Source organism: Portunus trituberculatus, chromosome 40, assembly GCF_017591435.1.
Source record: "Portunus trituberculatus isolate SZX2019 chromosome 40, ASM1759143v1, whole genome shotgun sequence".
Lineage (NCBI taxonomy): Eukaryota > Metazoa > Arthropoda > Malacostraca > Decapoda > Portunidae > Portunus > Portunus trituberculatus.
In genome coordinates, this window is record NC_059294.1 from 19654975 (window position 1) to 19666192 (window position 11218).

At 44.2% G+C, this 11218-nt stretch overlaps 1 protein-coding gene across 1 annotated transcript in view; it reads right to left on the minus strand.

The window, feature by feature from the left end:
- LOC123516054 (roundabout homolog 2-like) overlaps positions 1 to 11218 on the minus strand; it is a 305146-nt gene that overhangs the window by 94249 nt on the left and 199679 nt on the right. The window contains exon 5 of the mRNA XM_045275074.1: positions 7174 to 7304. Within this exon, the coding sequence (XP_045131009.1) occupies positions 7174 to 7304 (131 nt within the window). The remainder of the gene's footprint in view (positions 1 to 7173; positions 7305 to 11218) is intronic.

Sequence of the window (11218 nt, forward strand, 5' to 3'; positions counted from 1 at the left end):
TGTTTTCTTCGCCTTGTTTCCCCGCTCTTCATCCCCCTTCCGGCCTTTCTCTTTCACATTTCATTGTCACCATTTTTAGCAGGAGTGAGGGCCACCTGCTCCTAACAAGCAAAGCGAGAGTTGACATGTTTTAAAGCAAAGCCCAATGTAAAAGCGAGGGCCAAACCCCCTTTTATTTTTTGACTGACGAAGAATAACATGGATTCTGTGTACACGAGTAAGCCTTGGAAAAAGCGAACATGGACACTGTGTTTTGTATGTATGTGATATTTTATGTTGGGAAGAAATCTCTGGTATGTTTAAGGGACAAATATTCGACTTTTTTTGGCATGAGAGTTATAACGTGAAGTAAACAAAAATGGGGAGAATGAGAGAGAGAAAGAGACGGAGAGGAAGTTAATATGCGTGGTAATTATTTAAAAGCGTAGAGTAATAAAAATATTCGAAAAAAAAAACATGTTCATCTAAAAGCAAACTTGCAATATTTTCGACTAACGTTTATTTTTAGCTCTTCTCTTGCCTCTCCCCTCATTCTCCCTCACATCATCCACTTCTTTTTGTTAGCCTCTTGTTCTCCTCTTCCTAGTCCCCTCCTGTGTCCTCCTCCCTTCCTTCAGCTCAAACTCCCCCAAACACACCTACCACCTCGCACGTAATCTGCTCTTCCTCCACTTTTCCTTCCCTGCAAACCTCACCTCAATCATGATATTCCATCCACCAATCCTCTTACGTCAGACCACCACCATCACCACCACCACCACCACCTCGCCAACCCTAACAATGAAGGAACACCGCGTCACACTGCAAGAGTAACATGTGAGGACGCTGCAAGACGCTGTACACCACCTCCCTGTAACACCCCCACCGGTCTACATCCCCACAAAACACACACACACATACACACAGACGCGAAAAAGAAAATAAATTGCGTCCCGCGGCCGAGATGGGATAAGACCGAAACCTCCCGAGAGTGCGTCCGCTTGTTTGCGTTGGGCGTTGTCTCCCCGCGAGGCGTTTCTACTGCCTCCCTCACTCTCCCTGATTACTTCTTTAAGTCACTAGGCGTTGGAAGGGAGGGAGAGACCGAGGGAGGGAGGGAGGGAGGGAAAAGAGGGATGTAAGGTGCCTCAGACTTCCACCCACTACATCTCCCTCCCTCTCTCCATCCCTCCCATCCTCCGTCCCCCAAGCCGCTTCCATCTCTCTCCATTCCCACTACCCTTCCCTCTCTCCCTCCATCACCCCTACCCGATCTGCCAACCAAAAAGACACCATCACGACACCACGACTCCCTGAAGGTGAGTAGTTTACTGTAGAGAGAGAGAGAGAGAGAGAGAGAGAGAGAGAGAGAGAGAGAGAGAGAGAAAGAGGTGAGGCGAGTATGGGAGAGGAGAGGGAGAGGAGGAGAGCAAGGAGAGAGGGCGTGGAGGGGTGAGGGGAGAAGAATAATGCCCGGGATTAAAAGTTCATCTCGCAGGAAAAATATATCGGCGAAGGCAAAACATTTTCTCGCACACGCCCAGCCTGTTTTCCTCCGAGCACCAAGTTTCGTTTTCTATTTCTTACATTTTTTAAGCATTCGACAGCGAAACATTAGCGGTCTGACCTTCTCCAGCTTTGAAATAAAATAAAAAAAAATACACAAGTAGAAAAATCAACAACAAAAAAGAAATAATAAAAAAAACCAATATAGTGAACTCAGAAAAGCATAAAATCATCAATATCTTACAAACCCAATGTCGAATCAGATTGAAAATTCGAGAGAAAATTCATTTAAAAGTTAATGAAAGACAATGGATACCTGTTATGTTTCAGTTTTGCTGGAGAGGATCAATACGACGTCTCGACAATAACATGTATTGAATTAAAGAAAGAGCAATATTTCAACAATTACTTGTCTTGTTATTCGTCGGGAGAGGTATTCGAATAAAACTGCGTGAATGTGAGTCCAGGTAATAAATGGTTCTTTATTGCACGCTGACGGAAAATTGTAGGCTGGTTTGAAGTGTGTATGTGTGTGTGTGTGTGTGTGTGTGTGTGTGTGTGTGTGTGTGTGTGTGTGTGTGTGTGTGTGTGTGTGTGTGTGTGTGTGTGTCAGAGAGAGAGAGAGAGAGAGAGAGAGAGAGAGAGAATCGACATGCTACTTAACATCTGAAATTGTTATAAACCGAAAAACAAGAAAAATATTAAACAATAATTCAAATGATTTATCTTAAAGAAAAAAATATATAACAGAAAGGTTTCGCCATCTCTAAAATATAAGAAGAGTTTGCAAGAACAGAATTAGTAACAAAAAAAGTTAACATGAAAAAATACTCTTTATTTTTTTTTTTTTTTGCAGAGATCAACAAACAAAACAATGAGATTTAAATAGGAATAAAAGACCTATTCATTCTCTCTCTCTCTCTCTCTCTCTCTCTCTCTCTCTCTCTCTCTCTCTCTCTCTCTCTCTCTCTCTCTCTCTCTCTCCAAGGGAAAGATAAACTCAGAGAAAAACATACAAAAGAGCCAGAATTCCAGACAAGAATTACTGACATTCCCTCACTGATATTTCCTTTCTTCCCTCGGGCGGGACGGCGGCACCGGAAAGTGAACACCCGCATTCCATTTTGTTTCCAATTAAAAATACATTCGCCAGCTGGACTGTCCCTCACAACGCTCTCTCTCTCTCTCTCTCTCTCTCTCTCTCTCTCTCTCTCTCTCTCTCTCTCTCTCTCTCTCTCTCTCTCTCTCTCTCTCTCATATCCTCAAAGAAATCTGGAGAGTCAGATTTCTCTTTCTTTTCCCACTTATTCTTTGTGTGAGTATTTTTCCTCCTTTTTCTGCTTCCTTTTTCTCCTCCCGTTTCCTTCTCTCTCCTCCTCCTCCTCCTCCTCCTCCTCCTCCTCCTCCTCCTCCTTCTCTCTTCCGCCTTCTCCTCCGACTCTATATTGCTTTGTTTCTCCTCCACAACTCAGGGAAAGAAAGCCAGAATAACTATCCCCTAATAATATTGTTTCCAGATATATTTTCTGTCCTGCGTAAGATATATATACCTTTCTAATGAAATGGGAGAGAGAGAGAGAGAGAGAGAGAGAGAGAGAGAGAGAGAGAGAGAGAGAGAGAGAGAGAGAGAGAGAGAGCGACATAAAGTGTGGGAGGAAACGAGAAGAGATGCAAATGGAAAGTGAAGGAACTAATGGCATAATAAAAATGACTAATGTTTTCTAATTGGAGGAAAGAAGCATATCTCTCTCTCTCTCTCTCTCTCTCTCTCTCTCTCTCTCTCTCTCTCTCTCTCTCTCTCTCTCTTCGTTCGCTCTTTCATATATAAAGGGCGCGTATACATAATACTGACGCCGAGGAAGAAGGAGGGAGGGAGGGAGGGAAAGAGAGAGAAAGGGAGGGAGGGAGAGAGGGAGGGAGGGAGAAAGGAAGGAAGGGAGGGAAGGAGAGACGGAGGGAGAAATGAAGGGACGGAAGGAGGGAGGGAAAAGCCTGCTTCTGACAGCCACCATGCCTCCCGCCTCGCTACACTTCTCTAGATATTTTTATAGAAGATCCCCCCTTGAATGTAGCAGTGCTGAGAACGCCTAAAGGCCGGGCTTGGGGATGGGGGAGGCCGTGGAGGGAGGTGCTCAGAGGGAGGGAAAGGAAGGAGAAGAGAAGGGTTTAAGCGTTGATATTGAGGTTAGAAAAAGAGAATTCAGTAAGCGTTAGACAGAAAAAATGACGTGGATTGAAAGGAGACGAAAATAATGTGGAGGAAGGGAGCTTGGTGGAACTGTAAAGGGTATGTGAAATAAGGAAAGTTTAGGAATATTAAGGAAGTTATGGATTGAAAGGAGAGGAATAGCAGGTAAGGAAAAAAATAATAGAAGTGTGAATGATAAGTAGAATGAGGAAAGTGTGACAGTGAAGGCTTATTAGCTTGAAGAATAAAATGAGGCAGAATTGGTGGAATAAAAAGTAGCAAGAGGAGGACGAAAAATTAGTGGTTAGGAGGAAGAGTACAAGAGGAGCAGTGGGTAGGAAGACTTCTTAGGATTGTGATGGTGGTGGTGGAGGAGGATGAGGAGGACAAAGAGGAGGACTAACTGTAGTGGTGGAGGTGATATCTTGCAGGATGTGGAAGTAAGCATTTGCATATCATGCTTATAGAAAAGATTGTCATATATTATCTCGTGCCATATCTTTTATCCCTAACTTTTCTTCGCCTTTTTATCATTCTTCCTTTCCCTATCTTTAGTACAGATCCGTCCTCCTTCCTCCCTCCCTCCTCGTTCCTTCCCTCTTCCTCCTCCAACTCCTGCTCTTCTTCCAGGCAAACTCCCGCTTTCTTCCTCTTTAACAATTTTTTTATTCATTTATCTTTGCACAACCATTATCATTCCCATAATAATAATAATAATAATAATAATAATAATAATAATAATAATAATAATAATAATAATAATAATAATAATAATAACACACACACACACACACAGACACAGATATATTCATACATTACTAAAATATTTACATCAAGAGTAGGTACTTTATGTATTTCCCCCATAAATAACACTTACCGTTAATATATCTCCCCTTTTTAAAGCAGAGAGCAACTGGGAATGGGAGGCGAGGCTCGCGGGGGGATGAGGAGGCACGGTGGAAAGAGACAGGGAGAAGGAGAAAGAAAAGGGAGAGAGAATGACGAAAAGGACGGGATACAGAGAACAAACTAGCGAACATGAGAGGGAAGTTGAGGAAGACGTTAAAGAAGGGAGTAGAAAGGGAAAGGTGAAAAAAAAAAAATGGTCAGAAGAAAGCATAAGAAAAAAAAATGGAATGAAAGCGAGTAGAATAGAGAAAAATACAGAATGATGATGAAGAAACCGAAAGTATAGTATTAACTTACAAGAAATAAGAAAGATCGTTGAAAAAAAAGGAGAGCGGAACAAAAACAATTAATGAAATGAAGAAAAAGATAAAAATAAAGACAAGAAAATTAGAGTTAAATATGGTCAAAGGAGAACAATGAGAGAGAGAGAGAGAGAGAGAGAGAGAGAGAGAGAGAGAGAGAGAGAGAGCAAAAGAACAATAGATAATGAAAAATAGATTGAGGAGAAAAATAACCTGAAAAAAAGAGAAAGAATAGAGATGAAGAGAAAGGGAAATGAAGTAAAGAAAATATATCGAAGGTGAATAGAAAGGAGGAAGACGGAAGCAATATTAAACAAAGAAATAACGTTGAAGATGAAAATAAAGAGGAACGGAGGATGGAAGAAGATGAGCTGAAATATAAATGAAGAGATATGATAAATACACACAGGAAGATAAGAGGCAATAGGAAGGACGAGGAATAAGGAAGCAGAAAGGGAAGAAAAGATGGAGTAAATGCGGCAGAAAGAGAAAACTAGAAAATAAGGAGTGTAGGAGATAGAGGAAAAGAGGAGGAAGAAAGGGAGGGAGGGAGGGAGGGAGGTGCGTAATGTCACGGTTATGTCAATAGTGTACCAGAGTGTTCCAGGTGAATTGGGCCTAATTAACCTGGACCCCTGGTGTGACCCTCTTACCGCTCAGCCTATCCCCCCCATCCAGTCTCTCTCTCTCTCTCTCTCTCTCTCTCTCTCTCTCTCTCTCTCTCTCTCTCTCTCTCTCTCTCTCTCTCTCACTAAAAATGCTGTGTTAAGTATAAATTTCTTCTTCCACAGAATCTTTCTTCATGACACACGCAGAGATTAATTCAAGCGACATAACTGGCGTCAGTTTCTGTGTACGACTGTTGAGCCAAAAGACTTCATTCTCACTAGATCGAGTCCACGGATGTCAAGAATTGGTGCAAGTTTTAATTTCACAATCAAGTGGTGAGCAATATTTCGCCTTGGATATTGCCAGTAAAAATGCGAACGAACTATTAAGTATTAATGGGCACCACTTGATGCAGCTAGGAGAGGGAAGCAGGAAGGGAGCGCCAAGGACGAGGGGAAGGGTGGCAGGCGTGTTTCTGTTGAGGAGAAGGGGAAGCATGGCGGCAAAGGAAATAGCGGATATGTTCGGGCGAGCTTCCCACTACGTCACGTCTGTGGCACTTTACATAATGTGAAAGATCATATCTGCATGAAATTAAAAGCTATTTTTCTATTTTATCTTCTCCCGTCAAGGCGTGCAGTGTGGCGGCACCTCACCACGCGTCGCGGCATAGAGGCGGCGCCGCGTCCCCAGCCAGGCTGTGCCGGTGACCCTCCCCGTAGTGTTTCCAGAGCAAAAAATGGTGCACAATTTTTTGTACAGAAATAATATTGAAATGCAGTTCAAATCCCTGCCGGACATTTTTGTACATCATTTACTTAGATGTATGCAGCTACGGATTTCTCTGACGTCTCCCAGTGTGTAGTGAGGGGCCGGTGTGAAGGTGTGAGGCCCCAAGGATTATGAAGCGCTGCTCTCTACTTTGGAGACTCACAAAGTCACACAGAGAAACAACGAATGTGAAGAAAAAAACAAATGCTTCCTTGTGTCTTTGCAGTGGTCGGTACTGACTGGTGGCTGAAGCAACGCCCTGCCTGACTCTCTCCGCCCTAATGACTCACCAGCCGCTGATACTCAGCTCAGCTCTACTGTTACAAACTACGACAATATTTTTTTGCCGTTTTCTTAAGACATTTTTGTTTGTTGATTAATCTGAATTTAACTCACAATGGTTGACCGTATGGGAAAACTAACTAAAGACCACAAAATACATTAATTGTTTGTATTCAAAGTTAAGCAACGGAGAGAAAAATCAAACTCCCATTCACTAAAATCCACAAATGTCTTCTTCTCTCTCTTAAAAGGATTACACATTTGCACTGCCTCACCTCTCTTCCTTCACCACTTTCTTCCATTTCCTCAGTTTGGATCTCTTACCCCACCGCGTGCCCACAAGAGCATCCACAGCCCACAGCCCACATCCACAGGGAGCCAGTCAACACGCACACACATTCCCCGCAGCACGACACACACCAAGGCACAAGCACACTGTACCAATTCCACGCCGTTTCATATACACCCCACGCACTTCACGCACACTTCTCACGCCCTAGTTTCCCTTCATGCATCCATGTACACGCCCCTATCCTTCCTACCTCCCTCCCTCCCTGTCTCCACAAACACGCACACACACACACACACACACACACACACACACACACACACACACACACAACTCACCCATCACGGCGAGGATGGCTGGCGGGGAGGTCCTCGTGCCCACCATGTTGGACGCCGTGCACACGTAGACACCTTCATCCGTCTGTAGCGTCTCTGTCAACACAAGGCTGCCGCCCTCCTCCACGTACACTCTGAAGGGAAGGGAACAGGGGGAGAGGTGTTAAATACGCCCATTCACTTGTTATACGACCACGAAATAGTCACCAGGCCGCTGCAGGATCGCTAAATACAGTCATTCGTCTGCTTTATGGTCACTAAAAGCACCCGTCCGCCTACTGTGCTGCAGATTTCAGTCATTCACTTGTTATACGACTGGCACGAACACTCACTCACTTGCTGTATGGACGACTGTTACGTGTGTGTGTGTGTGTGTGTGTGTGTGTGTGTGTGTGTGTGTGTGTGTAGAGTGATGGCTTACCCTCTGAACACGGCAGCGAAAGGTCACGTTGATTCACTGTGATATAAGTTATAACAAAGCACATCTCGCCCTCGGCTCGAAAAAGATAAATGTTTTTGGTCTCTTTGTCATGCTATTTGTATATGTTGTTGTTGCGTGTGTGTGTGTGTGTGTGTGTGTGTGTGTGTGTGTGTGTGTGTGTGTGTGTGTGTGTGTGTGTGTGTGTGTGTGTGTGTGTGTGTGTGTGTGTGTGTGTGTGTGTGTGATTGTATTTATTTTTTACCAATGAAAAGCTACTCTTATGGTTGAATGGACAAACAAATGCATGGAGGGGTATTATTGAGATAGGGAGATAAACAAACGCTGGGATGACACTGAACAAAAAATATTTTCAGTAACATTCTCTCTCTCTCTCTCTCTCTCTCTCTCTCTCTCTCTCTCTCTCTCTCTCTCTCTCTCTCTCTCTCTCTCTCTCTCTCTCTCCCCTGATCTATTGATAAATCCACACAGTTATTTTTGCGCTGCACTTATAAACATGAATCAAATACTTTCACCACCATGTCAGGTCTTCTCCGGGAGCTAAAAACACCCCTCGCGCGGAGCCTACAAACAGAAGCTCACATTAACAAACGCATGTCAGGCCCTCGACCCATAAAGGACAACAAACATTAACAAATCACCTTCACTTCAAACAGCTGATACTCATAAATAAACATCAACTGAACGGTAATGCGTCATTTTTTCCTTTTTGTAACGTTCCAGCTAGCAAATGTGTGTGTGTGTGTGTGTGTGTGTGTGTGTGTGTGTGTATGTGTGTGTGTGCGGGCGCTCCTGTCCGTTTGGTACGTACATAATGCCTAAACCTTCCTCTTTTGTTCCCATGTAAGACAGAAAAAAAAAAAACAGGTAAACAAAACATAGCATTCTAATAACCCTTACAAACTGACTTCTTTTACGCATTTGTACCGCCAGCGAAAGGTAAGCGAGAACAAATTTCATAGGTACGTAAGGTAGGTAAAGGAGAGGGAAGGTGAGGGAAGAGAAGAGGCGAAAGGAATGCCATTCGTCTGTTTGGGAAGGATGAGAAGCGGCGGGGCTGATCTAGGTGGGGGAAGGAGGGCCACGGTGCAGACTGACGGCCGGCGAGTGTAAACAGAGATCAGCTGACTCACAAAGCCACATCAGCTGATCCAAAACGTCAACACTCCTCTGCCAAAGTTTATCATCGCGAAAGAGAGAGAGAGAGAGAGAGAGAGAGAGAGAGAGAGAGAGAGAGAGAGAGAGAGAGAGAGAGAGAGAGAGAGAGAGAGAAGAAGGAGAGGCAGAGGGGTATATTTCATGCTCATCCATAACTTTTTTTTTCATTTTTATGTTTCCTCATCTTTGTTACATGTCTCTCTCTCTCTCTCTCTCTCTCTCTCTCTCTCTCTCTCTCTCTCTCTCTCTCTCTCTCTCTCTCTCTCTCTCTCTCTTAGCATATTAGCCTAAACTTCTGTATCTTTCCTTTCCTATGTTCCCTCCAGTTTTACGTATATTTCTCCTCTTTCTTTCTCCTCCTATGTGTCTCCCTCCTTCCTTCCATCTTCTGTGTAAAGGGGAAGCATAATACAGCAACTAACACTAGGGTCGGAGAGTGAGCTGAATTCTGATGACGAGAAGCTGCCCGGCTGTGAATTCTTAATGAGGCGCCGGCGCAAGGGAGAAGGTAAAAATAATCCCAAGTTTCTTTACACTTCCCGGGTCGTCCTATCTCGCTGGATATAACACGTCGAGTAGCGATGACAACTGTGTGTGTGTGTGTGTGTGTGTGTGTGTGTGTGTGTGTGTGTGTGTGTGAGGACGATGTGCGCGTCTTGTATGCATGCCTGGAGTGGTGGTGATGGACGTGGGAGGGAGAAACGTCGTACAAGCAAAGGGAGGAAAGGAGGGAGTAACAGGGAGGAGGCACGGTGGAAGGGAGGAATGGTGGGGGGAGAGTGGATGAGTGGAAGGACAACATACATATTCAGTGTTTCTGATTTACCCTTCGTCTTGCTTTGTGTGTGCATGGCAGTGAGACAGACAGACAGAGAGAGAGAGAGAGAGAGAGAGAGAGAGAGAGAGAGAGAGAGAGAGAGAGAGAGAGAGAGAGAGAGAGAGAGAGAGAGAGAGAGAGAGAGAGACAGGGGAGTTTGGGGAATCCACATATTAATTAGAACACCTACTATAAGGCCAGGAGGCAACCATAACATCTACGACAGTCACGAAATGGAAATGAAAAAGGCACACACATACACACACACACACACACACACTCACACACACACACACACACACACACACACACACACACACACACACACACACACACACACACACACATCATATACCACCACCAAGTCCTTAAGTAATGTCACATACTCATAAAATCGACGGAGACATTCCCACGACGTCTATTAAGGGCCCGTCGAAGCCTTATTACATCATAAAGCTACTGGCGTGAGGGGCGACGTAACTCCTATTTCACCCATCTGCACGCCGCCCTCCACCCCTTCGCCTCCGAGCCACAGAGGCGGGAGTGGCGTGCAGAAGGCGGTAGGAGGAAGGTTGGGGAAAGGCTTCAGTACAGCGTTATAGTATAGGCTTGTCGCTGTGCCCTTGCCAACGACAGATTAGTGGAGATGTGTTGGCTGGGATGACTGACGAGAGGTGTTGAGGTCGGTGGCACGGCACACACACACACACACACAACATAGGTCGAGGGAAGGGAAAGGAAGGGAGATGAACGGAGGAAAGGTGGTTCAGTGCAGGGAAGGGAGATAAGAAAAGCGAGAGGAACAGGTTTTGGGTAAGGAAGACAAAACTAATAGTGATCTCTTCTTGGGAATTTTCAGAAATGTGATTGTACTTGTTGTTGTTGTTGTTGTTGTTGTTGTTGGTGGTGGTGGTGGTGGTGGTGACGGTGGTGGTGGTGGTGATAGTAATAGTAGAAGTGTTAATAGTAGTAGTAGTAGTAGTAGTAGTAGTAGTAGTAGTAGTAGTAGTAGTAGTAGTAGATTTTCAGAAATGTGATTGTACTTGTTGATGATGTTGTTGTTGTTGTTGTTGTTGTTGGTGGTGGTGGTGGTGACGGTGGTGATGGTGGTGATAGTAATAGTAGTAGTAGTAGTAGTAGTAGTAGTAGTAGTAGTAGTAGTAGTAGTAGTAGTAGTAGTAGTCGTAGTAGCAGTAGTAGTAGTTATAGTTGTTGTTGTTGTTGTCGTCGTCGTCGTCACGGTTGTGATACATACAACCCTATTATCAAACTTCATTAACTTCATTTTCAGATATAATCATCATTGACTACAATAACTACCATAATCAACATTCACAATAAAATCAAGGGCACACCACAAGACGTTCCTTACCACCGAAAAACTTTCTCGCTCCCCTTCCAGTCCATTCCTTCCTGACCAGAGTATATATAAAAAGGTAATCTTCAATAACTTACCCTCGCTGGCTCGCCATCATGAGAGTGGAGAGCAAAAAGTAACACTGCGTCCTACCTTTATCAAACTCCCCGGGAAGGATTCTCTCCACCTACTACAAATGAACATCGTTTGTTTAACACAGTAAATATCTTGCCTTCTTCTCTACCTTGATTAAACACCGGCATTTGTGTGATGGTGG